Source organism: Prinia subflava, chromosome 30 (genome assembly GCF_021018805.1).
Source record: "Prinia subflava isolate CZ2003 ecotype Zambia chromosome 30, Cam_Psub_1.2, whole genome shotgun sequence".
In the NCBI taxonomy this organism is placed as follows: Eukaryota; Metazoa; Chordata; class Aves; order Passeriformes; family Cisticolidae; genus Prinia; species Prinia subflava.
Window position 1 is genome coordinate 2,016,885 of NC_086276.1, and position 27,886 is coordinate 2,044,770.

The 27,886-nt window shown below is 52.5% G+C and overlaps 1 protein-coding gene across 1 annotated transcript in view; it reads right to left on the reverse strand.

The window, feature by feature from the left end:
• LOC134562691 (zinc finger protein 91-like) overlaps nt 1–26,293 on the reverse strand; it is an 83,758-nt gene extending 57,465 nt beyond the window's left edge. Inside the window, exon 1 of the mRNA XM_063420198.1 lies at nt 25,333–26,293. Within this exon, the coding sequence (XP_063276268.1) occupies nt 25,333–25,953 (621 nt within the window). The 5' untranslated portion in view covers nt 25,954–26,293. The remainder of the gene's footprint in view (nt 1–25,332) is intronic.
• Nucleotides 26,294–27,886: the final 1,593 nt, after the last annotated feature.

The window sequence follows — 27,886 nt, forward strand, 5'->3', positions numbered from 1 at the left end:
GAGGCCTAAAATTCTCCTAAGGGGGCTAATATCCACTCTGACACTGATCAGGTTTGGCCTGAAATCACCCAAAGAGGCCTAAAATCCCCTCACTGTGGCCTAAAATCACCCTAAGGGCACTAAAATCCACCCTAAATCACATGGTTTGGCCTTAAATCAGACAAATGGGGTTAAAATCATCCAAGGAGGTCTAACATCCAAGCAAAGGTTCCTATAATTGCCCAAACTGCCTGTACCGGTTTGAAAGCAAAACCAGAAAGACTCCAAGTCAGAAATACAATTTAATAGAGAGAGAAGAAACAACAAGAAAAGTAAAAATAAAGTAAAGAAGTACAGTAAAGTACAGTAAGGTAAAGTACAGTAAGGGAAAGGAAAGGAAAGGAAAGGAAAGGAAAGGAAAGGAAAGGAAAGGAAAGGAAAGGAAAGGAAAGGAAAGGAAAGGAAAGGAAAGGAAAGGAAAGGAAAGGAAAGGAAAGGAAAGGAAAGGAAAGGAAAGGAAAGGAAAGGAAAGGAAAGGAAAGGAAAGGAAAGGAAAGGAAAGGAAAGGAAAGGAAAGGAAAGGAAAGGAAAGGAAAGGAAAGGAAAGGAAAGGAAAGGAAAGGAAAGGAAAGGAAAGGAAAGGAAAGGAAAGGAAATGCACCAGTACACAGGACACTGACAGAGTCAGAATGCAAACCTGGCACCCTGTTGCTCACGCTGTTGGAAGCAGCCCACACTGAGTCCTCCCACAGTGACAGTTGTGGCTCCGTTGAAGTAGAGATGATCCTCAAGAAAGGGTCCAGTCATCCCCTGAGAATCCAGTGCAAACAGGCTCCCTTGGTGTTTGGGGTTGCTGGTTTTATCCCGGTGGAAAGGCTTTGGCTCCTCCCACTGGGTGGAGCATCTCACAATGGAATGAGGTGATGTTATCAGTCATGTGAGAGGCCTTCAATGGCCCATTCACAGGTGATATCCCTCGGAGGAGGATGGGTGGAGGAAGAGATAAGAAGGCCCTGCCTTATCTGGTGTCATCAGGTGTCCCATTAACAGAGGGCATCCGCCCTCTTTCCACCCCTAGAGTTACCAAAGATAAGGAACAATATCTCCCAACCGACTTCAACAGATGAAAATAGAATACACACTTTTGGTTACAATTCTCAACCCAAGACACTGCTTTAAAACCCACACAAAATGGCCAAAAATCACACTTAAGTCTCCCAAGTTGGTGTAAAATCAACACTGAAAATAGATGGTTTGTCTTACAATCACCCAAAGGGACCTAAAGCCCCCCCTAAAACCCAACAGAGTTGGCCTAAAAATCACCCAAACCATGCTAAACCCCACCCAATGGGCCTAGAATCATCCAAAAGGATCTAAAATCCACCTTGACACTGACCAGCTTTTCTTAAAATCAGTCAAATGGGACTAAACCCCACAAGATTTGGCCTAAAATCAGACAAAGGGGCCTAAATTCCACACTAAAAGCCTCGAAAACCCAAACTAAACCTGCCCAGTTTGGTCTACAATCACCCAAATGGACCAAAAGTCATCCAAAGGGATCTAAAATCCACCCGAAAACCCACCAGATTTGGCCTAAAAGCATCCAAAGCTGTACAAAATCCACCCTAAGCTTGCTCAGTTTGGCCTAAAATCACCCAAACTGGCCTAAAATCTCTGGGTCCGGGACTGAGACCAAGACCACGATCAGCACCAGAACCGGCACCAGCACCAAGACTGAGACCGACACCGGATCTGAGACTGGCACTGAGAGCGGCGCCGCTCTGGGACCGGCACCGAGACCAAGACTGGGACCAGAACCGACACCACAACAGAGACCGGCACTGCACTGGCACCAGGACTAGGACTGAGACCGTAACCAGCACCAGAACTGGCACTGGGACCAAGACTGAGACCAAGACCGGCACCGGAACCAGCACCGAGACTGGCACCGCCCAGGGACTGGGACCGAGACTGAGACTGGCACTGGGAGCACTGCGGGACCAAGAGCGGCACCGGTACCGGCACTGGGACCGGGACCGCGCTGAGACCGAGACTGAGACTGGGATTGAAATTGGCAAAAAGGGCTCAAAATCACAGAAAATGCTCCTGAAGAATCCAAAAATACTCAAAATTGACAGAAAATGTTCAAAGATGCTGTGAGATTGGGGAGAGCCCGGAGGGACACAGAATTCCCAAGAATTAAAAAACATCCCCCAAAATTTGCATTAAAAAGCAAAATTATACCAAACAAGAACTGAAAGAAGCCTCAAAATGGCTCAAAAGAGAAAAATAAACCTGAAAATGCCTCCAGAAATTCCAATATTATTCTCAGAGTCGCCCGAATTTATCAAGTTCCCAAAAAGTCACAAAAAATTTCCCTCAAACACCAACAAAAACCACCTAAAAAATGAAAAAAATAGAACAATCAAACCCTTAAGATGCCCAGAAATATATTAAAAAATATCACCAAAATCCCCAAATCTCAAAAGTTCCCTAAAAAACTCTCAGACTCTTTAGAATTCCAAAAGCATCCCCCAACAGCCCCCAAATGTCAGCAAAAACCACCCTTAGGAATGCAAAAAAAAATTGCAAAAAAAACCACCAAAAAACCAAAAACCAACAAAATGAAAACACCAAAATTTCCTAAAAATACTTTAAAAATAAAAATAAAAAAAATCCCTCCAACCCCCAAGAAGTCCCAAAATCCCTGAAAATTCCCAGAATTTTCTACACTTGCTTTCAATGAAGTTGTGCAGCAGGCAGGACTTGCCATTTACAGCACTGCTGATCACCAAGAACTTGAAGAGGAAATCTGGGAAAAAAATTCCCAAACTTCCTATGCTTGGACCCAAAATTCCCTCAAAATCCTCTCTAGAGAGCCCACAGTTCCCAAGTTTGGACCCAAATTTCCCAAAAGATCCCTTTGGGGACCTCAAATTCCAAAGTCTGGACCCAAAATCTCCTCTGGGGACTGCAAAACTCCCACAATTCCCCTCTAGAGATCCCCAAATTCCCACATTTGTACCCAAAATGCTCCAAATTCCTGCGTTTGGACCCAAAATTCCCAATAGAGGCCGCAAAATTCAAACAATTTCCCAATAGAAAACCCAAAATTGCCCCATTTGAATCCCAAGAATTCCCTGGACAGAGCCCAAAATTACCAAAATATTCCCTTGAAGCACCCCAGAATTCCCCTATCGAGATCCCGAGACCCCCCTCAGACCCCCCAGGTACCCCTGGACCCTCTATAGGCTACCCCAGAACCCCTACAGAGCCCCTATAGATGCCCCAAACACCCCCCCAAATCCCCCATAGAGACCCTCAGAGCCCCTATAGACCCCCAGGGCACCCCCCATCCCCTAGAGGGACCCCCAGATCCCCTAAAGACCCCCCCAAATCCCCTAGAGAGACCCTTGGATCCCCTACAGGGACCCCCAGACCCTACTCAAATCTTCTATAGGGGTCCCCAGGCCCCCTCAGCCCTCTAAAGACCCCCCCATAGAACCCCTATAGACCCCTCAGACCTCCATTAGAGACCCCCAGACCCCACCAGACCCCCAGCCCCCTCACAGGGATCCAAAGACACCCCCAGACCTCTCCGCACCCACTACAGGCTCCCGCAGGCCCCTACAGACCCTCCCAAACAGCCAAAAGGCCACCCAGACCCCCCAAATCCCCTACAGAGACCCCCAGACCCCATTTAGGGATGCCCAGACACACTTTATGGACTCCTCCGGACCCTCTGTAGACCCCTCAGACCCCGAGAGATCCCCTATAAGCCCCCAAACCCCCTTTAGGCAGAGCCAGAACACCCTAAAACCCCAATAGATCCCCAAAAATGCCTCATAGACTCCTCTACATCCCCTGTAGACATGGCACTACATCCCCTAAAGAGACTCCCAGGACCCCCCAGACGCCTATAGATCCCCTATAGATCCCCCATACCTATTCTTGGGTTTCCAGCCCCATTCTGGAGGTGCCCAGGCCTATTCTGGCATTGCCAAGCTCCATTCTGGAGGTCTCAGCAGCATCCCGGGGATGCCCAGCCCAATTGTGCAGGTGCCCATTGCTATTCTTGGCTCCCAGCCCCATTGTGGGGGTGCCCAGGCCCATTCCGGGGGTCCCAGCCCCACTCTGGGGGTGCCCAGGCCCATTCCGGGGGTCCCAGCCCCATTGTGGGGGTGCCCAGGCCCATTCCGGGGGTCCCAGCCCCACTTTTGGGGTGCCTGGGCTCATTGCTTGGAGGGCTCCATGAGGGGCGGGGCTCGGGGCCGGGGGCGGTGTCGGGGCGGGGGGGAGGGGCCGTTGCCAGCCTGGGATTTGGGCTGAGTTGGGCTGGGATTGGGGCCGAGGGGGGCTCAGAGCTGGCACTGGGGCCAGCGCTGGCTGTGGGCTGGGGGTTCGGGCTGGCTCGGGGGGGGCAGTGGCTCTGGGGCTGGCCTGGGGCTGAGGCTGATGATGGTGATGGGCTCAGGGCAGGAACTGGGGCTGAGTTTGGCAGCTGGAGCCGAACCTGTGACTGCAGTGCGGGCTGGGGCTGGGCTGGAGGAGGGAGCTCGGGCTGAATTTGGGGTGGGTGCTGGGGCCGGGAACTGCTCCACCAGTGGTGTCCGTGTCCCTGGCCAGCCCACAGAGGCGGGGACGATGCTTGGGTGGTGATTGGAGGTGACTTTGTGCATGAGGGAGCGTGGCCGGGCAGCTCCCTCGGCGTTCTTGCCGGACAGCGGCTCTGGAGCAGGGCGATCCCCTCGTGGCTGGAGAATGCAGTGAGGAGAGGGAGAGGAGACTGGCAAGGGCCTTCAAAGTCAGCAGCGTGGGCAACTGGGGGGCTCCTCTGGCTTTCAGCACCCTCCTGCCCTGGAGAGGGAATCCTCCAGGATTCTGGGCCCCTCCGGGGCTCTTTCCCTCGTCCTGCTCTTGTGGGGCTCCCCAGGATGAGAATGTGGCCATGGTTTGGCTTGGAAGGCACCTTCAAGCCCACCCAGTGCCACCCCTGCTGTGGCAGGGACACCTCCCACTGTCCCGGGCTGCTCCGAGCCCCGTCCAGCCGTGTCCCAAGGCAGCAGCCAGGCAGAAATCCGCTGGCCTGCCCGGGGCTGTCAGCTCCTCTGACACCGGGATGACGACAGATTCCATCAATTCCAGAGAATTCCATGGCGTTAGAGCGCCGGGCCATGGAATGTCCCTGGAAGCCAGGCTCTCCTGGGACACAGCAGGGCCTGCTGGAGCCCAGGGCAGCGCTGTGACACCAGGGCACCTGAGGACACCCAGTGTCCCTGGTGACACAGCGGGGCCTGGCAAAAGCAAATCTGGGCCAGAGCGTTTGCTGCGGTGTTCAAAGTTTGATTTCCACCAATTTTCTTTTGGCTGGTGCCCAGGGATGCTGGAGGGGTCTCCATCCCTGTGGGCATGGGAAATGCTTGTGGGAGCCGGGGGCCAGGCTTTGGGCCTGATCTTTTTGGGCCTTAGAGATCTGAGCTTGCTGGTAGCTCCTAACTCCTTTCCCGAGGGAAAAGTTTCTTAGGAAAGCTTCTTCCCAAAACAATCTCGGCAAAACACCTATCCTTTCCAAAACCAGTCTTTTTCCAGGTTGTGTGTTGCTTTTCTGCTTCTCAGAGAAAAAAACATTTTGGCCCTTTCTCTACTTTGACCTGTGGCATTGGGGAGGTGTCACTCTTGTTCACCTATGGTGTTAAGTCTGTTTGGGAACACCTTCTAAAATGAGACAATTCAAGGGGGTTTTATGCCTTTTGCCTTCTGAAATAGTCGCAGTCTTTGCTCTTTTGTTGGTGTCCTGCAGCGACACCGGGGGCTCTCTGTCCCTCTCCCTGCAGGGCACGCTCGGGAGCTGGAGTCTCTGTTGCAGATCCCTGTTCCAGGATTGGCTTTTGGCTGAGATTCAAATGATTGTTAGATGTGTGGTGTTGAAATAACTGCCGTGAGGATGTAGATTTGATGGTTTTGCTCAGTCCTAGCAGTGGGACAGCCGATCTAGAGCCATGCTTGCAATTGAAGTGTCTGTGTGATTGGTGTGAAAAAGGCATATTGTGTGGCTCTACACAGATATTTACTATATGTGATATCCTAGGTAGAAAAATTATGCTGTATTAACATTTAAATAATATAGTGAATGTAGTTTTGTAATTAAAAATAAGCTTTAGTAATTAAAACTGAAGCTATGTGTGTGTGATATTCTTTTTAGCTTAAGAAAGAGAAAATAATCAAGAATTCTTTGCACAGAGATAACGGTTGCAGAGACTTTCAATTTTCTAGTGAAGAAGAATTTATGGCCTTCCTTATCAACAGAAAAGAAACCTCTTCAATGACCAACAGACTTACAGGCGCCTGGAAATTAACAGAAAGCTTTTGTTAAAAGAGCCAGCTGAAATTACTTGTTTTAAATAAAATATGCATCGTCATGAAGAGGATCCTCAAAAAGAGAGAGATTTCTCTCTTTTCTTTGCCTTCTTTCCTAGCTAGCTTTTGTCTAGATGTAAGGAGGCCCGGCCGGGGCCGCTCCCTTTGTTTTTATTGTCTCATAAATTGTCCTACTCTAAATTGTTTAACTTTTATTATTGTATTTGTATTACTATTTTTTATAACCATTTTTTATTTTTATTAAATTTCCGAAAATCCCAAAAGCGAGTGATTGGCGTTTATTACAGTTGGGATAACATCCAGTGAAGGTGTGAGGAGGAGCCTGCCGTTGATGTACCAAAGGATGGGCACCTGCGCCTGAGGAAGGCGTGGAGCACAGCCCGAGCTGGAAGCGATGGTGGAGGCACAGCCGAGAAACAGGCGTGCTCTAAGGAGGCAGAGGCAAGGAGGGACCAGGCTAAACAGCTCCTGGAATGTGGAAAGGAGTTGGTAGAAGAGTTTGAATATGCAGGAGAGTGATGCAATGGAAAGGGTATTTCAAGAATGTCTGTGAGATAGCAGGTGAGCACTTGGCCGAATGCCCAGTCACGGCAGATGGGCCAAGGTACCAGCTGGAGCCTATGAACCCTTTGCTTTCTGTCTCCTACTGGTCTTAATTTGTGTTTAATTCAAGCTCTTTTTAATTTTACCAGGCAAGTGAAGCTCGTTTTTCACAGTCTCCATCTCTGGTAGCAGGGGACACGCGGAGGCGTCTCTGTTCCTCTCAGCGCTGGGCTGAGGGCCCCGAGCATCCCCCGGTGTGACAGGGACAGAGACCCCCCCAGGCCCGAGCATTGCCGCCAGGAGAGGACTGGAGCCCCCCCAGGAGTGCGCAGGGAGGAGAGGGAGGGAGACAAGGCCGGGCCATGCGTGCTCCTGGCCCCGCCTGAGGCCCGGGGCTCTCCGTGCTCCTGTGCCATGGGGAGGGCGGGGGCTTTGGGGTTTGTTTGCGTCGCCAAGGACTCGTTGGGCAAGCAAAGACCAGGCAGAGCATTTGAAGTGATTTTTGCCAGTTTTATTTGAAAATACCTTTGATTTCAATTCTTTTATTTTATTTTTTAAAATTCTGTTTTATTTTTATTTGGGTTCTTTTTTGGTCTTAATAATTTTATTTATTTGGCAGGCCGGGGCGATGGCCAAAGCCCTCTGGTTTGCAGGGGCCGACACGGTCCCTGTGTTGCCCGGCGGCCCTCGGTCCCTGCCTTTGCAGAGCCGGGGCTGGTGCCGGTGCCGCTCCCATTGGGAGGGGCCGGCGCAGGTCCCCGAGAAGGGCGGCGGTGAGAAGCGGCGCATCGGCGCATTCCCCCTTCCTCCCTCCCTCCCTCGCAGACAGCCCAACACAAGCGCCCCGTGCCGTCCTCTGGCCCCGGCGGACACTCTGCCGCTCTCTGCGGTCCTTGCTCTGGGCCGTGGCCCCAAGAGGACGCTCCAGCAGATGTCAGTGGCCAGCCATAGCTGGCGCCATCGTCCTGGCCCCGGGGCACGCTCGGGCCGGTGTCCATCCCTCCCCCTGCACATCCCACGACAAGACAGTCCCACCTCCCTTCCGCCCACCTGCCCCCTTCCCCCTTGGGCGGGCCGCTGCCCGCGCCCCAGGGCTCCAGCGCCGCTCCCATGGCAGGACCCTGCCAGGACACCTGCGGGCTCTCACGCCCCTTTTATACTCGAGGCAAGCCCCGCCCTCTCCCCGACAGCCAATGGCAGCTCAGTGACGTTCTCGGCGTCAGGCACCGAGCGGCCGGGCCCTTTGTGATGTCACAATGGGGGCGGGGAGCCAGCGAGACAGAGCCATCTGATTGGTCGCTGCGGCAGGTGTTACTGCTGGCATTGTGCACGGCGGCGCTGATTGGTTCGTTCCATGCTGAGGGTGGGGTAAGGCGGGGAGCGGGTGCGGGGGTCCCAGCCCCATTGTGGGGGTCCCGGTCCCATGCTGGGCATGCCCAGGCCCATTCTGGGGCTTCTCAAGCCCATTCCGGGGGTCCCAGCCCCATTGTGGGGGTGCCCAGGCCAATTCCGGGGGTCCCAGCCCCACTTTTGGGGTGCCCAGGCCCATTCCGGGGGTCCCAGCCCCATTGTGGGGGTGCCCAGGCCCATTCCGGGGGTCCCAGCCCCATTGTGGGGGTGCCCAGGCCCATTCCGGGGGTCCCAGCCCCACTTTTGGGGTGCCTGGGCTCATTGCTTGGAGGGCTCCATGAGGGGCGGGGCTCGGGGCCGGGGGCGGTGTCAGAGCGGGGGGGAGGGGCCGTTGCCAGCCTGGGATTTGGGCTGAGTTGGGCTGGGATTGGGGCCGAGGGGGGCTCAGAGCTGGCACTGGGGCCAGCGCTGGCTGTGGGCTGGGGGTTCGGGCTGGCTCGGGGGAGGCAGTGGCTCTGGGGCTGGCCTGGGGCTGAGGCTGATGATGGTGATGGGCTCAGGGCAGGAACTGGGGCTGAGTTTGGCAGCTGGAGCCGAACCTGTGACTGCAGTGCGGGCTGGGACTGGGCTGGAGGAGGGAGCTCGGGCTGAATTTGGGGTGGGTGCTGGGGCCGGGAACTGCTCCACCAGTGGTGTCCGTGTCCCTGGCCAGCCCACAGAGGCGGGGACGATGCTTGGGGGGTGGTTGGAGGTGACTTTGTGAATGAGGGAGCGTGGCCGGGCAGCTCCCTCGGCGTTCTTGCCGGACAGCGGCTCTGGAGCAGGGCGATCCCCTCGTGGCTGGAGAATGCAGTGAGGAGAGGGAGAGGAGCCTGGCAAGGGGCTTCAAAGTCAGCAGTGTGGGCAACTGGGGACCTCCTCTGGCTTTCAGCACCCTCCTGCCCTGGAGAGGGAATCCTCCGGTCTCAGGGTTGTAGTTTTCCTGAGATTCTCCTTGGGGTTGGTGTTCCCCAAGGTAATAAGGGTCTCCCAAGGTTGCTGTTCCCTAGGAGTTTCCCCTGGGTTGCTGTTCCCAGAGGTGATCAGGTTTTCGGTCTTCTCTTTGCCCTAAGTGTTACACACCAGAGGCAGGGACGACAAACTGAGTCCGCCGGTGCACATTTCCAAGGTTGTTTATTCTTCATTATCTCAGTCCTTTTTCAACTCTGCTAGGCCTTCCTGGCAGGGTACCTTATCTTAGTTCTTTCTCAGCTCTGCAAGGTGTCTCTGCAGAGCAGGACACGCGACAGACTGGGCGGATCAGAGAGCCCCGTACCTTATGTACAGTCCCCTTGACCCAACCACTGTCTGAGACGTATTTTTTATTTACAAAATTTTACCAATACCTATTACCTATACTAACATGTCAGTTCTACTCTAAACCAATCTCTAAAACCCAACTCAGCACAAGATGGGGGACGAGAACAAGAACAAGGAGCACAGGGGCCACTCCCCAATTCCTCCATCTTGTCTCTTCAGCCCCATATGCTAAGAATCCTAATTTCTATATTTATATTCTACAACAAACCATCCACTACTTATTTCAAATTCTTAGGATTTGTGATTCTTCCTGCATGTGAGTGTTCACTCCCATGGACAGGAATCAGAGTCAGTGTCCTCCTGGGACCTGTGTGGGTCTAACTGACCCCCCTGTACAGATCCCAGACTCCCCTGTCCGGTCTCCAAACCCTCCAGGGTGGCCAGAGGGATGTTCTAGACTCCGACATCTCCCCCTCCTCTTTGCAGTAAAAATGCTTCTCTGACAACTCTGTTCCTGGTCCGCCGTATGCATTGAAGCAAACACGGCACATACATCAGAAGAATCACAAACTTCAACAGGAAATACACACGTACTCTCAAAAGTTCCCTCTACCATGATAAAAGGTTAAACACATTGAACACTCCATCCATTCAAGGCTCAGTTCTTATAATAAGTTGGTTCACAGCCTTTTTCCAGTTGTCTTATGTTCTCATGATATTCCTTCAAACTTATTTACTTGTGTCTTAGCATCAGCAATGAATAATTAATTGCTGTTCTGTTTTTGTCTCACACTGTCAATATCAGTTAACAAATCATTCAGTGTAAAAGAAGTGGCATGGGCATACTTGTTCTGACAACAGCCCTTTTGATCCAATAGTATTAAATCATCCCTGATACTGTCTGCATTACCATCACAACTTGGATCATATTGTTCAACAGATCTTTCCTCTCTTGCTCTTTTATCAATGTCACTCTGGGTGTTAACCTGTGTTAACAAAGAACATTTCTTGTTGCTGCATGGACCATCCTTGACATCTGCAAGGAGCACAAACTGAATCCTGTCTTCACAAATGAAAAGGATTTCTTTCGGGAATAACATTGAAACCGGACTTGCTAGTTTATCTGACATCTCAGTGTAGTTACACCAAGCTGATGCACTTTTACAAATCATATGATTTGGAGTGACGTCTACGATATTATCTTTTTTGTGTCACTCCAGGAAAGACCAAATTTTCTGCAAAAATTCTCTTTTGCTGAACCAAAGGTTTTCATTTTCGAGGTTCACAAAGAACCATAGAAAAGAATTTCATTTGAACATCCCATTTGCCCACCAGGTTGAAAATGAACTGTGAAATTGCTGGAGGGATGTTCTCTGGGATCGACTACTTGTTCAATCACCTGCCTACTAACAAACTCATAAAACATGATGAAAAGAATTTCCCTGATCTTGAGTATGTCAAATGAAAGATGGTCAGCTCTGATACATTGGCCAGAGTTTCCCAACCATTCTTCCTTGACTGAATCATGGGCAAAACCACCCCACTGCCCAAGACAATCAGTGAGAACACAATGCACAAGTATAACACTTGATTAAACTGCTTGTTCAAAGGCCTCACTCTCTGTGGGAATCTCTGAAATGCAACACTACTCAAGTCCCAGAGAAATCCCAAGTCCCAAAATCTTTTGCATTCCGAACGAAGAAATGTCCGCAGTCTTGACAGCCACGTCTGTGTGCCTGCTTTTCCATTTCTGGACCAACGCCTGATGCCGTTGACTTTGGCAGAGGTTCTCATGCCTTGCTGATGCTCATTTTCGGCTCCTGTGAAAACACAAGCACAATCCCTGCCCCAAACCTTAAATTTAAATGATTTTCCAATCCATCCTGTCTCTGGGTTTCTGCTCAAGACTAAAGGATTCTCTTCACGTTTCTCTTCCCGTTCCACTTGCTGCTCGGTGAAGTGGACTCTACAAAAAAACTTATCAAAAGTTTAAAACATACTATTTTTTCCTCAACATTCTGCTTAAATTTACACTCAGCATTCCTCCCCTCTCCTTTTGCATCATGGAGGTTATTTCAATTTTTTGGAGATATAAAACATAACATGAGTACTATAAAGCATGACAAAAGAATTCTATAAAGAAATGCTCAACACAAAGGAAAAATTCGGCATACCAATGAAAATGAAATGTGATTATCAAATCATTTGTGCCATCACCTCAGAGACTGCAAACTGCTGAAACACTTTCCTTCAGTGGAGATCCCAATGTTCTTTCCCGGGCAAGACATCAGGTCTCACGACAAAGTTGATTCAGCTGTTATATTAATAAGATCAAATTGCCAAGTCAAAATAACTTGCATATTATTTTTTGGAGCAGAAATCTCTGGGCTTTGTTGGCAAACAGCATCCGTCCAAGTTAAAATCAGAGTTTGGCCAGAACTCAAACTTCAAGTTGGAGTGATGCTCTTTAGCACATTCTCCAAATAAATCCTCTAATAACAATGAGCATCAAATGCCCCATATACAACAAACTGTCATAACGTTTTTACATAAAAGAAACATTTAAAATTTAAGATGAAAAATTGATCAGATCACTCAGGAGCTCGTCTTTTCTGGAACTTTTCTTGAAAACAGTTGAATACCAATTGGAACAATCACAGGATCAACAGCTGATGGAAAAATCATCAATGATGCTTCAGGTATCTCTCTCCAAGACCTTCTGAAAAACACTTAAAGATTTAACAAACTGAAATGCAATGTCTCTACTCACACAAGAGGTACCAAAGCAAGCCCAAAATCTCATTTCAAACAAAATGCATAACACAGTTAAAAATTCAAATGAAATTCAAAAGGACATGCTAAAACATTGCATAAAACATACAAGATTGATTATAAAAGAGACAAATTATATACTTAAAATGAAGCTTAAGAAAAAATTCTGACTTGCACTTAATAATACAACTACATTTTTCAACAACAGCATTTACGAAATACTTAAATGGTTAAAAAACAAATAGAAAATATTCAAAATTACAAATGCCTTTTGAAAAATCCTATAAATAAATGACAAAGCATAAAGGCTTAACGGTAATATTAACTTACAAGTACTATCAATTTTTATATATGTTTCCATACTATATAATCAATGTATCAATACTTAACATGTTAAATTGCATTTCAAAACTCTCATACACTTATTAATTTAAAATGAAACACAAAAGACTGAAACAATTCATAACCAACAATAAAATCAGGGATCTAACAAATTGTATCTTCTCCTCAAATCTTATTTATCAATGTTCCATCATCATCATTTCAGTTGAAGCTGTTTCTTTGTTGAAGAAAAATAACTAAACTTTGCAAATTAAACAAACATACCTTCTATAAATTGTAAATCACCTTTTAAATCAACAAAGACTTGAATTCAACATAAATAAAGCTTGATAAAAAATCTACAACTTGCAGTAACCTTATAAAATCCATATATAATAAATCAATAAAATATAAATTAATTACTAATTAAACTTCATGAAACTCAAATACAAACTTAATTTAAACTCTTCAGGGCCCAAACTTGAAATAAATTTTAGAATTATATATTTAACAATATGTAACTTAAACTCGAACCAAACCACACAAAAATTTCAACAACAATAAAATGTGGAAACATAACTCAAATTAACAAATAATGATTAACTCTGGCTAAAAGCTCATCTTCATTTCATTTTCTATTTTTCTTCTTTATAATAGGATGTCCCTTTCTCACATTTTGTGTTTCCCACACAATGATGGATTGCTCCACAACAAAGGGACAAATGATTGTATTTTCTTCTTCTGATCTTTTCTTACAATGTTCACATGCTGTTCTGTTGAATCACTTGTTGAAGTGCTGTGAGAATTCCTTCATCCCGGGCTTGGAGGATTCTTTCAAGCTGGTTTCTTCAGATGCCTGCCTGCACTGATGTGCCGTGCTGAGGTGTGTCCACTTCACTGCATGCCTCCACCATCTCTGCCTCCACCATCTCTGCCTTCACCATCTCTGCCTCCACCATCTCTGCCTCCACCATCTCTGCCTCCACCATCTCTGCCTCCACCATCTCTGCCTTCACCATCTCTGCCTCCACCATCTCTGCCTCCACCATCTCTGCCTCCACCATCTCTGCCTTCACCATCTCTGCCTTCACCATCTCTGCCTCCACCATCTCTGCCTTCACCATCTCTGCCTCCACCATCTCTGCCTTCACCATCTCTGCCTTCACCATCTCTGCCTTCACCATCTCTGCCTTCACCATCTCTGCCTCCACCATCTCTGCCTCTACCATCTCTGCCTTCACCATCTCTGCCTTCACCATCTCTGCCTCCACCATCTCTGCCTTCACCATCTCTGCCTTCACCATCTCTGCCTCCACCATCTCTGCCTTCACCATCTCTGCCTTCACCATCTCTGCCTTCACCATCTCTGCCTTCACCATCTCTGCCTTCACCATCTCTGCCTGAGACGATCGACCAGGCATTACATTGATGATGCATCTGCATTCTGCGTTGGCATTCCCCAAACGCAAAGAATTGAAGCAGGTGTAGCTTTGCTATTTCATTGTTTACTTGCCTGTTCATTGTCTTGGTGAGGCAACCAGGGAATGACATGAAAGACTTTGAAGGTCCTTGCTGGATTATTATATATGTATAGATATATATGTACAAATGTTTTCAGGTGTTTCAATCGATGGAACTTACAAAATTGTTTTTTGTGGTGTACTTCTGATGTCTGCCTGCACCTGTTGTGGCAAATCCCTGGCTTGAATTTTGGCTCTGTCATGTGGTATGTCCCCTGCCACCTGCAACATGGTGAGGGTTGCATTCACTCCCTGCTATTTGTTCCTTAGTTCATCGAGGGCTTTCCTCCATTTAGCATTCCTTCAAAAACTGTTTGAAGTACAGAAATTTCAAACCCTTTTCTCGCATGACTTTCTTTCAGTCTCTGAGCACATCGTGATACAATTGCCCCTATCTTGAGTTTTCATCCTGTAGATCATAAGTCATTGGTAACACAATACTTTCCATGCTTCACTATATCACAGTTTTTCTCTTTCAATGTTTTCTTTTTGATTTCTTTGCAGTCTGTTATAACTCTTTCATCCTGTGAATTTGCAGGAATGTGATTCAATTGCTATTACCATGATGCTCTTTCTTCTATTTTGGAGCTTGCTAACATTTCTAACTTTTCTCCCTCTCCTGGATGAGGAGTGGATATTGTAAATCATTTTCCCCCTCCTCTATAAGGACTGGGGTATTACTTTTTCTGTGTGCTGCACATAATACCTATGTGGCACGGTGAAGGGAAATCATGGCTGAACGTGCCGCTGACCCAGCAGGTAGCCTTGATGTAAATGTGTAGGAATTATTTGCAGAGGATTCAGAAAGGGTGTGACTACCTTATGCTGGAAGGGGTGATTGAGGGAAATGCATTGCTAAATTCGGATAAAATTCCAGAGCACAGTCTTTCAACTGAAGAAATAATTGCTTGCTTTTTTTTTTTTTTTTTTTTTTTTTTTTTTTTTTTTTTTTTTAATAAAAAGAAATCTTTTGAAAATAAAGATGATTGTGATTGAGTGGCAAAAGAAGCTTGGGCTACAGTCCAAAAATCATGTGGAGTTTGAACTGACTTACTGTCACCAACGGTGAATATTTGCTGCTGCTTCTGAGCTAGCATATCTTGAACTTTGTTGTCTTCAGGAGTTAATGAAAGCTTCCTTTGTTACTATTTTTGTTGTTGAAGCTGTGCAATCTGCTTAGAAATTGTTGCAATGCTTCTGTTCCACCATGCATGGTGGTGATGCTGAACCGGCTGGGTTCAGTTTCAGCTTGTCCGGCTGGCCAGGCCGTTCTGACTGAGCTGAGGGATTTGGGCTTGATAAAAAACATCGAGGGGTCCCTGGCACGGCCAATCCGTGCCCATGTTGTGATACAACGGGCATATTTGTGAAAAATTCTTTGCCCTGATCACTGTAGCTTTTGCGCGTTGCTGCGTGTTTCTTATAAATCTTAAATGTCATGTGTTGCCATCATGCAATCATCATCTTCCCCTCTCCTTTCTGAGGATGGGGACTTATAATCTTTGTGATGCTTGCTTTAAAAAGCTGCACTTTCACAATTTTGTCAATCCCGTAGCTCCGGCTGGGTGCTGCGAGCATATTTGCTGCTTAGTTTTCATTATTTCTATGCCTTGGCATTGCTGCATAATTGCTTTTAATTTTGGTTGTGCATCGGGGTTACTGCGGGACGTCCCGCTGCCTGAGCACTGCTGCTATGAGGGAATAGATAGAACGGCCGTTGCGAGGGGGTGGGACAGGGGACGCTGCCCAGAGGGAAATCCCACTCTGGCCCCACCTTGCCCCTGTCTGCGCCGGCATGGGGGCGTGGAACGAAACGCCGCCGGTGTGGCCATGTCCCTTCTCTGCCTGACTTGGCGTGGCAAAGCCCGAAAAGACGCACTCTTCCTGCTCTCTCCTGGGGTCCGCCCCGCCCTGATCTGCGCTGGCGGTCCTTACAAATGCCGCCGGCGCCCGTGCTTCCTGCATCCCCGCAGCTTGTGCTGGAGTGGTGCCCCCGTCCCTGCCTCGGTTTTCACCGTCCGCGACATCAGCGTGCGCCCTGCCCACGCTTCCGCATTCCCGCTTTCCGCGCTTCTGCATTCCCGCGCTCGGTGACCGCTGCCTGTGATCCTTGTATTCTTTTCCCCTTCGTCTCTCCCTGTCCCGCTGGGGGGGGGGCGGGAGGGGGGGCAGTGCTTTGTCCTTCCGTGTTCGATGTTTGGAGGGAGGGAGCTTTGGGGACATGGAGGCGGGGTCTGTGTTGGACTCCCCGCGCCTCCTTCCCGGGGAACGCGTATCATGGCGGACGGGGAACGGGGTGGGGGGGGGAAACGGGGGGGGGTGGGGAGGGAACAAGCCTCCTTTTGCTCGCGCTGTGCCGCGGCACTGCCCCGTCTCCGCCTCCCTGCTGGGGGGGCAGCAGCCTCTGCCACCGGGCGCACGACGAGTGCAGCGGGGTCCGCAAAAGCTCGCGTGGTGGACCCAATCCCGGCTTTCCCGTCCCGCGATGCACGGCGACACCGCCGGCCGCCGCTTTCGCTCCAGCTCTGAGCTGTCCGAGCACGCACGGCCACTAAACCTGCTCTGTATTCTTGGTGCAAACGGCATTTCATAAAAATCACTCAGAAACAATTCATTCTCCTCACTTTCTTGCTCTGACCGATTCAAAAGTGACTGTGAAAGCTTGCCTTCTCCTTAATGTATTTCTTCACCCTGTTTCCAAACTCTCTTCCCGGCTGTTTCCTTCCCAGTGCAGGGCGTCTGCGGGGCGCCCTCCCCCGCGCGGTGTGTCCTCCCCCCGCCTTGGTGGCACGGCTGGTGCTCCGTCTGCCCTTTCCCCTCTTTCCCTTGCTGTTTTGCAGTGGGGGATGGGGGGAGCTGCGCCGCACGGCCGCGGGCCGCCCACTTCAGTGTTCTTTTCGGGGTGCGGGGTAAGGTGCGGAGTGGGGGATGTCCGAGGGACTGTTAGAGACTGCTTTTGAGCATCCCCTCCCTTTTCTGGCGTTGCGGTCAACGTGTGGGCTCGCTTCTCAGAGGGCTGGGAATCTAATTCCTCTTTGCCTCTCTGCTGTTGTGGGAGTTTTAATTCTTCCCTGGAATTCTGTAATGTTATTTGCAGCAATACACTTGCCAATGCCATTAATTTGAGAGCTTTTTTATCTCTCCTTATTGCATTTTGATATAGTGTTTTTTTGTTTACCTCTTTCCAAAATTCTATCTGGGACTTTAGTTCCGATTTGTGTTGTAGGATTGCGAGGCAAACCCATTATTAGAGAGCTGCTGGCTCTTTCAATTGAAGCCGCAAATTATGCAGCAGTAATGCTTTGCCAAGTTAATAAGATACGTAGCTATTTCTGGAATGCATTCCCCCCCCGTGTTCTGGGTTTTTGACCGGTCTCACCTAGGTGCAGCCTTTCCTGGCTGTGGAACTGGAACCGGTGTTGTCCCTGCTGTCCGGCAGCTGTGGGATGACGCAGCCCTGGGCCCTGGGTCCACGTCGGTTCGGCTGAAGTTCCAAGGTCGGCGACTTGCTGAATCTGTTCTTATCTTCTAATGATGGAGTTTTTATCTTCTTCTGAGGGTCCGTGGCTGTTCGGATAAGTTTGGGCGCCATATCTCAGGGTTGTAGTTTTCCTGAGATTCTCCTTGGGGTTGGTGTTCCCCAAGGTAATAAGGGTCTCCCAAGGTTGCTGTTCCCTAGGAGTTTCCCCTGGGTTGCTGTTCCCAGAGGTGATCAGGTTTTCGGTCTTCTCTTTGCCCTAAGTGTTACACACCAGAGGCAGGGACGACAAACTGAGTCCGCCGGTGCACATTTCCAAGGTTGTTTATTCTTCATTATCTCAGTCCTTTTTCAACTCTGCTAGGCCTTCCTGGCAGGGTACCTTATCTTAGTTCTTTCTCAGCTCTGCAAGGTGTCTCCACAGAGCAGGACACGCGGCAGACTGGGCGGATCAGAGAGCCCCGTACCTTATGTACGGTCCCCTTGACCCAACCACTGTCCGAGACGTATTTTTTATTTACAAAATTTTACCAATACCTATTACCTATACTAACATGTCAGTTCTACTCTAAACCAATCTCTAAAACCCAACTCAGCACAAGATGGGGGACGAGAACAAGAACAAGGAGCACAGGGGCCACTCCCCAATTCCTCCATCTTGTCTCTTCAGCCCCATATGCTAAGAATCCTAATTTCTATATTTATATTCTACAACAAACCATCCACTACTTATTTCAAATTCTTAGGATTTGTGATTCTTCCTGCATGTGAGTGTTCACTCCCATGGACAGGAATCAGAGTCAGTGTCCTCCTGGGACCTGTGTGGGTCTAACTGACCCCCCTGTACAGATCCCAGACCCCCCTGTCCGGTCTCCAAACCCTCCAGGGTGGCCAGAGGGATGTTCTAGACTCCGACACTCCGGGATTCTGGGTCTCTGCGGGGCTCTTTCCCTCGTCCTGCTCTTGTGGGGCTCCCCAGGATGAGAATGCAGCCATGGTTTGGCTTGGAAGGCACCTTCAAGCCCACCCAGTGCCACCCCTGCCGTGGCAGGGACACCTCCCACTGTCCCGGGCTGCTCCGAGCCCCGTCCAGCCGTGTCCCAAGGCAGCAGCCAGGCAGAAATCCGCTGGCCTGCCTGGGGCTGTCAGCTCCTCTGACACCGGGATGACGACAGATTCCATCAGTTCCAGAGAATTCCATGGCGTGAGAGCGCCGGGCCATGGAATGTCTTGGAAGCCAGGCTGTCCTGGGACACAGCAGGGCCTGCTGGAGCCCAGGGCAGCGCTGTGACACCAGGGCACCTGAGGCCACCCAGTGTCCCTGGTGACACAGCGGGGCCTGGCAAAAGCAAATCTGGGCCAGAGCGTTTGCTGCGGTGTTCAAAGTTTGATTTCCACCAATTTTCTTTTGGCCGGTGCCCCAGGGATGCTGGAGGGGTCTCCATCCCTGTGGGTGTGGGAAATGCTTGTGGGAGCCAGGGGCCAGGCTTTGGGCCTGATCTTTTTGGGCCTTAGAGATTGGAGCCTGCTGGTAGCTCCTAACTCCTTTCCCAAGGGAAAAGTTTCTTAGGAAAGCTTCTTCCCAAAGCAACCTCGGCAAAACACCTATCCTTTCCAAAAACAATCTCTCTCCAGGTGGCGTGTTGCTTTTCTGCTTCTCAGAGAAAAAACATTTTGGCCCTTTCTCTACTTTGCCCAGTGGCATTGGAGAGTTGCAAGTCTTGGTCACCCATGGTGTTAAGTCTGTATGGGAACGCCTTCTAAAATGAGACAATTCAAGGGGCTTTTATGCCTTTTGCCTTCTGAAATAGTCGCAGTCTTTGCTCTTTTGTTGGTGTCCTGCAGCGACACCGGGGGCTCTCTGTCCCTCTCCCTGCAGGGCACGCTCGGGGGTTGGAGTCTCTGGCCGGTGTCCATCCCTCCTCCTGCACATCCCACGACAGGATGGGGCGCAGACACGCATGCGGTGCTGCTGCCTCCCTCCCGTCCACCCGCACCTTTCCCCCTGGGCCGGGCCGCTGGCTGCGCAGGGTTGGCTGATGGCCGGACAGGGTTGGCTGATAGCAGCTGGCCGGGCAGGGTTGGCCACTGGAGGCGAAGAGTTGGCCGCTGGCCGCGCAGGGTTGGCTGCTGGCTACTGGCCACACAGGGTTGGCCGCTGGCCACGCAGGGTTGGCTGCTGGCCGCGCAGTGTTGGCCGCTGGCCGCTGGAGGCGAAGAGTTGGCCGCTGGCTGCGAAGGGTTGGCTGCTGGCCGCTGGTGGTGCAGGGTTGCCGCTGGCCGCTGGCCGCAGTGGGTTAGCCGCTGACCACGCCGGGTTGGCCGCTGGCCGCTGGCCCCGAAGGGTTGGCCGCTGGCCATGCAGAGTTGGTCGCTCGCTGCTGACAGTGCAGGGTTGGCCGCTGGCTGGGCAGGGTTGGTTGATGGCAGCTGGCTGCGCAGGGTTGGCCGCTGGCCGCTGGCCGGGCAGGGTTGGCCGCTGGCCTGGCAGGGTTGGTTGATGGCAGCTGGCCGCGCAGGGTTGGCCGCTGGCCGCTAGCCGGGCAGGGTTGGCCGCTGGCCTGGCAGGGTGGGCCACTGGCTGGGCAGGGTTGGCCGCTGGCCACTGGCCACGCAGGGCTGGTTGCTGGGCGCGCAGGGTTGGCCGCTGGCTGCTGGCCGGGCAGGGTTGGCCGCTGGTCGCTGGAGGCGAAGAGTTGGCCGCTGACCGCGCCGGGTTGGCCGCTGGCCGCTGGCCCCGAAGGGTTGGACGCTGGCCATGAAGGGTTGGTCGCTCGCTGCTGACAGTGCAGGGTTGGCCGCTGGCTGGGCAGGGTTGGTCACTCGCTGCTGACAGTGCAGTGTTGGCCGCTGGCCGCTGGCCAGGCAGGGTTGGCCGCTGGCCACTGGCCACGCAGGGCTGGCTGCTGGGCGCGCTGGGTTGGCCGCTGGCAGCACAGGGTTGGCCGCTGGCTGCGCAGGGTTAGCCGCTGACCGCTAGTCACGCAGGGTTGGCCGCCAGCCGCAAAGGGTTGGTCATTGGCCGTGCAGGGTTGGCCGCTGGCCACTGGCTGTGCAGGGTTGGCCGCTGGCCACTGGCTGTGCAGGGTTGGCCACTGGCCGCACAGGGTTGGCCTCTGGTGGCGCAGAGTTGGCCGCTGGCTGCTGGCCGTGCAGGGTTGGCCGATGGCCGGGCAGGGCTGGCTGCTGGCCGCGCAGGGTTGGCCGCTGGCCGCTGGCCGCTGGCCGCTCGAGGCGAAGAGTTGGCCGCTGGCTGCGAAGGGTTGGCTGCTGGCCGCTGGTGGTGCAGGGTTGCCGCTGGCCGCTGGCCGCAATGGGTTAGCTGCTGGCCCCGCAGGGTTTGCCTCCGGCGGCGCAGGGTTGGCCCCTGACAGCGCAGGGTTGGCCGCTGGCCCCGCAGGGTTGGCCGCTCGCTGCTGGCAGTGTAGGGTTGGCCGCTGGCCGGGCAGGGTTGGCCTCCGGTGGCACAGGGTTGGCCTCCGACGGCGCAGGTTGGTCGCTCGCCGCGCAGGGTTGGCCGCTGGCCGGGCAAGGTTGGTTGATGGCTGGGCAGGGTTGGCCGCTGGCCACTGGCCGCTGGCCGCGCAGGGTTGGCCAATGGCTGGGCAGGGTTGGCCGCTGGCCACGCAGGGTTGGTCGCTCACCGCTGGCTGCGCAGGGTTGGCCTCCGGCGGCGCAGGTTGGTCGCCCCCTGCTGGCCGCGCAGGGTTGGTCGCTCGCCACTGCCCGGGCAGGCTTGGCCCCAGGGCTCCAGCGCCGCTCCCATGGCAGGACCCTGCCAGGACACCTGCGGCCTCTCACGCCCCTTTTATACTCGAGGCAAGCCCCGCCCTCTCCCCGACAGCCAATGGCAGCTCAGTGACGTTCCTGGCGTCAGGCACCGAGCGGCCGGGCCCTTTGTGATGTCACAATGGGGGCGGGGAGCCAGCGAGACGGAGCCATCTGATTGGTCGCTGCGGCAGGTGTTACTGCTGGCATTGTGCACGGCGGCGCTGATTGGTTCGTTCCATGCTGAGGGTGGGGTAAGGCGGGGAGCGGGTGCAGGGGTCCCAGCCCCATTGTGGGGGTCCCGCTCCCATGCTGGGCATGCCCAGGCCCATTCTGGGGCTTCTCAAGCCCATTCCGGGGGTCCCAGCCCCACTTTTGGGGTGCCTGGGCTCATTGCTTGGAGGGCTCCATGAGGGGCGGGGCTCGGGGCCGGGGGCGGTGTCAGGGCGGGGGGCAGGGGCCGTTGCCAGCCTGGGATTTGGGCTGAGTTGGGCTGGGATTGGGGCCGAGGGGGGCTCAGAGCTGGCACTGGGGCCAGCGCTGGCTGTGGGCTGGGGGTTCGGGCTGGACCATCCACATTGTGCCAAGGAAACTGGAACCACAGGGAGCGGGCAATTGGTCTTGTACTGGGAGCAGCCATTCCCCTTTCCTGCCCATCCTGCCCCTGCAGCCCCAGCGCCCCCCACCATGGTCCCGGCAATCCCAGGGCTCCCCCCCTCCTCTCGGGGTCCCCGCTTCTGGGGCTCTCCTCTTTCCAGGGTCTCGCTTAGGGAAGCTGAGGCTCTCCCAGAGCTCTCTAAACCCGGTGCTCCCCCACCCCTATCGGGTCTCTGCTGCCACTAGGGCCCCCAAAAACACCTCTTGGGGAGCCCCTGATGTCCCCCCAAGGGTCGTCTCTGGCTTGGCTTTGGAGTCCTGTGAGCTCCAAACATCCCCCTGTAAGACACGGCCCCAAGATCCCTCATCTGTCTCAGGACTGTCGAACAAGGACAGAGGCTGAAACCCCCAAAGGATCCTAAAACCACAGCACAGGAGCTCTGGCCTGACTGGGCTGGGATGTCTGCCAGGTTTCTCTCGTAGGTGCATTCACTGGACCAAAAACTGGGCATGTGCGTTCCTAAAAGGGTCCGATTTGTCCTAAAATCACCCACAAAGGCCTCAAATTCTCCTAAGAGGCCTGAAATCCACATGAAAACTGATCAGGTTGGGCCTTGAATCATGCAAGGAAGCATCATATCCCTTCAATGTGGACTAAAATCACCCCAAGGGGGATAACAACCAGCCTAAAACCACATGGTTTGGCCTAAAATCAGAGAAATGGCATTAAAATCATCCAAATGGGTCAAAAAACACTAAAACAGATCATAAATTTCTCAAACTAGTTTAAAACACACACAAAATGGCTTCAAATCACATATAAATCTTCCAAATTGGTGTAAAATAAACCCTAAAACTACCTTGTTTGGCTTAAAATCACCTAAATGGGCCTCAAGTCATACAAAAGGATCTAAAATCCACCTTAAAACTGCCCAGGCTTTTTGAAATTCACCCAAACGGAACCAAACTCCACCAGATTTGGCCTAAAATCATACAAGTGTGCTTAAAGTTCATGCTAAGCCTGTCCAGTTTGGCCTAAAATCATCCAAATGAGCTCAAAAGCTCTGGGAGTGCTACCGAGAGCGAGACAAAGATGAGCACCAGAACCAGACCCAGCACCAAGACTGAGACCGACACCGGCACCGAGACTGGCGCTGAGAGCGGCACCGCTCCGGGATGGGCATTGAGACCAAGACTGGGACCAGAATCGACACCAGAACTGAGAGTGGCACTGCACTGGCACCAGGACTAGGACTGAGACCGTAACCGGCACCAGAACTGGCACTGGGACCAAGACTGAGACCAAGACCAGTGCCAGAACCAGCACCAACACTGGCACCGCTCCAGGACCAAACTTGAGATTGCACTGGGAGCACTCTGGGACCAAGACTGGTACCAGGACCGGCACTGGGACTGGGTCTGCACTGAGACAGAGACTGGGACCGGGATTGAAACCAGAACTGGAACTGGCACTGGCACCAAGACTGGCACCACCCCAGTACCGAGACTGAGACCGAGGCTGGAACGAGCTCCGGGTTTGGCTTTGGGATCGCTCCAGGACTTCCACGTTTGCTCCAGGCAGTTCTGGTTGCAGCCCAGTTAAGGACTGGGAGGGACTTGGAGGGAGCCCTGGGCCGGGCGGGACCGCCTCGGTTCACATCGTTCTGGTGCGGCCATCCCGGTCCAGATGATCCCAATTTGTGCTATCCCAGTCTGTGTGGTTCTGATCCAGATGGTGCCAGCTTGTGAATTCCCAGTCTGTAAAATCCCAGTCCATGTGATCCCAGCCTTGACAATCCCAGCCCTACAAGGTCCCAGTCCCATCACCCCAGTCTGGATGCTCCTGATCCAGATGGTCCCACTCTGTGCAGTCCCAGGCTGGAGGATCCCAGTCCATGTGAGCCCAGCCCGCAGGATCCCAGTCTGGATGCTCCTGCATGGCACACACTGCAAGGCTCTGGAATTCCAGTTCCCAGACAGGAAAAGATCTTCCTGCCCTTGAGGGCAAAGCTCTGAAGAAGGAGCCAAAAGCCAAGGGCAGCAAGATCCTCCAGGGACATTTCACTGCCAGCCCCCAGAACTTCACCCATGCTGGTTGTAGCTCCTGCATTGGGAATTCAGTCAGGGCAGGGTCTTTGATGGGAGCTGCCCTGGCTTAAGGGAGACACTGAGAGACAAAGAGAGCAGGCAGAGAGAAGCAGGAGAGAAAGGAGGACACCAACACAATCAGCTGAGAAGGTGGCACTGTGAGAACAGAACTGACACTGACTGAAAATGAATGGCACAGGAATGAAGAACTCTCAAAGTCTGATTTACTATCAAACATATCCCACCTGCCCAGCCCCAAGCAATCCCAATCCCACCACTCCAAATTTGTATCCCACTTCTCTTGATCTCCTCCCAACCCCATCTTGTTAGAAATGAAAATCCATACTCCAATCTTTCATCAAAATTTTAGCTATTTATTAAAGTACGTTCCATAAAAAGCCAGCAAGCAGCGCTGGGTGCGTGGGGAGTCTGCGCTCCTCCGTCACACACCCCAACTGTCAGTTCTGCAAATATTTATTCCATCCCTTCATACAGATGCACAAACATTTCTCAGCACTTCTCAGTAGCCTCCTCTCCCCCCATTTCCCCTTGTGGTGCCTGTTGTCCTGCTATGCTGCGTGGGCTCTTTCTTGGTGGTCTTTCAGCTCTCTGTGATGGTCGTTGCTCTTCCTCATTCATTTGCTGATCTTTAGGTTCTCACCCAATTTTGCATCTATAAGCAGTTCACGTGTTTGCTCAGTTGGCCCATCTAATGTTCACCATATTCTGTCCATCTCTTTCCCCTCCCAGTCTTATACAGCAGTTCCTCAGAATTCATCTCTTTTATTCCCACGGTACAATGTCATCATTATATCTGTATTTTCTCTGACACAAACCACAGTCATACGTCTCACAATCTCACCCTGGTGCCCATGGAATGCAGGAAATTTGCCGTGGGACTGAGTTTTTCTCAAGGTGGGAACAAGCCATTTTGGGGTGGGATTGAGCCCTTTTGGGTTAAAATTGACTTGTTCTCTGTGGGATTGGAGTGGCTTGAGGTGACAGACCCACCCCTTTTGGCTTCTGGAGTGCAGAGAGATGGAGAGGAGAAAAAAAGAAAGCCAAAACAAAACAATAACCGGCCAGGTGTCTTCCTAACATGGATCACAGGGAATGTGGGGCACCAGGGCTCTGCCAAATGTGACTCCTCCAGTGGGGGATAGAGTTGGAGCAGGGCACGAAGCTCTTCCCGCACTGGGAGAACTGGCAGGGCTTCCCTTATTGGTGCCTGAGTTGGTGTTTGGTCAAGTGAGAGCTCCGGGAGAAGCTCTTCCCACACTGGGGACATTCGTAGGGCCTCTCCCTGGTGTGGATGCGCCGGTGGGTGATGAGGGTGCAGTTCTGCTTGAACCCCTTCCCGCAGTCGGGGCAGCGGAAGGGCCTCTCCTCTGTGTGAATCCGCTGGTGCCGGAGGAGACTGGAGCTGGTCTGAAACCTCTTCCTGCATTTATCACACTCGTAGGGCCTCTCCCCAGTGTGGATGCGCCGGTGGATGATGAGAGTGGAGTTGTGCGTGAACCCCTTCCCACAGTCGGGGCAGTGGAAGGGCCAATCCTCTGTGTGTGTCTGCTGATGCAGCAGGAGCTGGGTGCTGATCCGAAACCCCTTCCCACACTCGGAACACTCGTAGGGCCTCTCCCCAGTCTGGATCTTTTGGTGGAGGATCAGGTGGCTACGCTGCCTGAAGCTCTTCCCACATTCCTCACACTCGAAGGGCCGTTCCCCAGTGTGGATCCTCTGGTGACAAATCAGGTGGGAGCTCCTGCAGAATCTCTTCCCACATTCCCCACACTCGTAAGGTCGTTCCCCGGTGTGGATCCTCTGGTGGCAGATCAGGTATTCCCTCAAGCTGAAGCTCATCCCACATTCCTCACACTCGTGGGGCCTCTCCCCAGTGTGGATCCTCTGGTGCCTGATCAGGCTGAACCTCTGGCTGAAGCTCTTCTCACACTCTGAGCACTTGTGGGGCTTCTCCCCATCAGGATGCTGCTCATGCTCCACCAGCTCTGAGCTCTGGCTCCATCTCCGGCCGCCTTCCCGGCACAGGGTGGGTCTTTCCTCCTCACATCCCCCTGATCTGCCTTTGCAGCCCCTCCTCCTGAGGGATCTCCGGGGATTTTCCTCCCCACTGGATTCCTGTGCCGTGGAGCTGCTCCAAACAGCCTCTCCCACGAGGTTCTGCTGCGGGGATTTGTCCTCCCTGCTCAGCTCCTTGTCTGGGGAGGAAGGACAAGGAGAGGATGGGATTTGCCTCCGTGCCACAGGGAAGGAGATCTCTCCTCTGCTTGGTCCCTGCCCTCCCCAGGTTGCTGGGAGTGCTCTCCTCTTTCCGGGGTCCCTCTAAGGGAGGCCACGGCTCTCCCGGGGCTCCCCAAACCCGGTGTCCCCCGGCCCCGCCGCTCCCGCGCGCTCCCCACGTGGCCCCGGCAGAGCTCGGAGGGCCCGGCCCGGGAAGCCCAACCCCCACCGTGGGGGGACCCGCATCCCCCGACCCCCAACGGGGCTCTGCCGACACCGGGACACACCAAAAACACCTCCCGGGAGCCCCCGATGTCCCCCAGAGGGGCAGCTGCACCTCGGCTTTGGAGCCCTGCAAGCTCCAAACATGTCCCCCAAAAAAACCCCAAACCCAGGGACGCCCCCGGGATATTTGGGGCGAGCTCTCCCTCTCCGGGCACCTGCGGGATTGGGGGCGATGCTCCCCGGCCGTGCTGTGAGTTCAGGGAGCGCTGGAGCCGCCTCTGCCTCCTCTGCCCTTCTCCTCCTGCTCCCTGCTGCCGCTCCGCCTCTTCCTCCCTCCCTCCTCCTCCTCCCCCGTTCCCAGCCCCGAACTGTGGGGGCGGGGTCAAGGAAAGGGCGGGAACTGTGAGGGGAAAGGGGCGGGGTCAAGGAAAGGGCGGAAACTGTGAGGGGAAAGGGGCGGGGTCAAGGAAAGGGCGGGAACTGTGAGGGGAAAGGGGCGGGGTCAGGGAAAGGGCGGGAACTGCGAGGGGAAAGGGGCGTGGCCTGAAAGTCCTGAAAGGGCCCGGTTTGGCCTCAAATCACCAAAAGAAGCCTAAAATCCCCTCACTGTGGCCTTAAATCACCCTAAGGACACTAAAATCCACCCTAAATCCACATGGTTTGGCTTTACTTCAGACAAATGGGGTTCAAATCAGCCAAAGGGGTACAAAATTTAACCAAAGGAGCCTAAAATTGGCCAAACTGGTTTAAAACCCACAAAAAAAGGCCACTAATCACACTTAAGTCTCCCAATATGGTGTAAAATCAACACTGAAAATAGATCGTTTGGCTTACAATCACACAAAGGGACTGAAAGCCCTCTAAAACCCAACAGATTTGGCCTAAAATACCCCAAACCATGCTAAACCCCACACAAATGGGCCTCAAGTCATACAAAAGGATCTAAAATCCACTTTGAAACTTCCCAGACTATCTTAAAATCTCTCAAATGGGAATAAACCCCACCAGATTTGGCCTAAAATCAGCCAAAGGGGCCAAAAACCCACCCTAAAAGGCTCAAAACCCAGCCTAAATCTGCCCAGTTTGGCCTACAATCATCAAAATGGGTCAAAAATTATCCAGAGATGCCAAAAATCCACCCTAAGCTTTCCCAGTTTGGCCTAAAATCACCCAAACAGGACTAAAATCTCTGAGACCGGGTCTGAGACCGAGACCACGATCAGCACCAGAACCGGCACCAGCACCAAGACTGAGACCGACACCGGATCTGAGACTGGCACTGAGAGCGGCGCCGCTCTGGGACCGGCACCGAGACCAAGACTGGGACCAG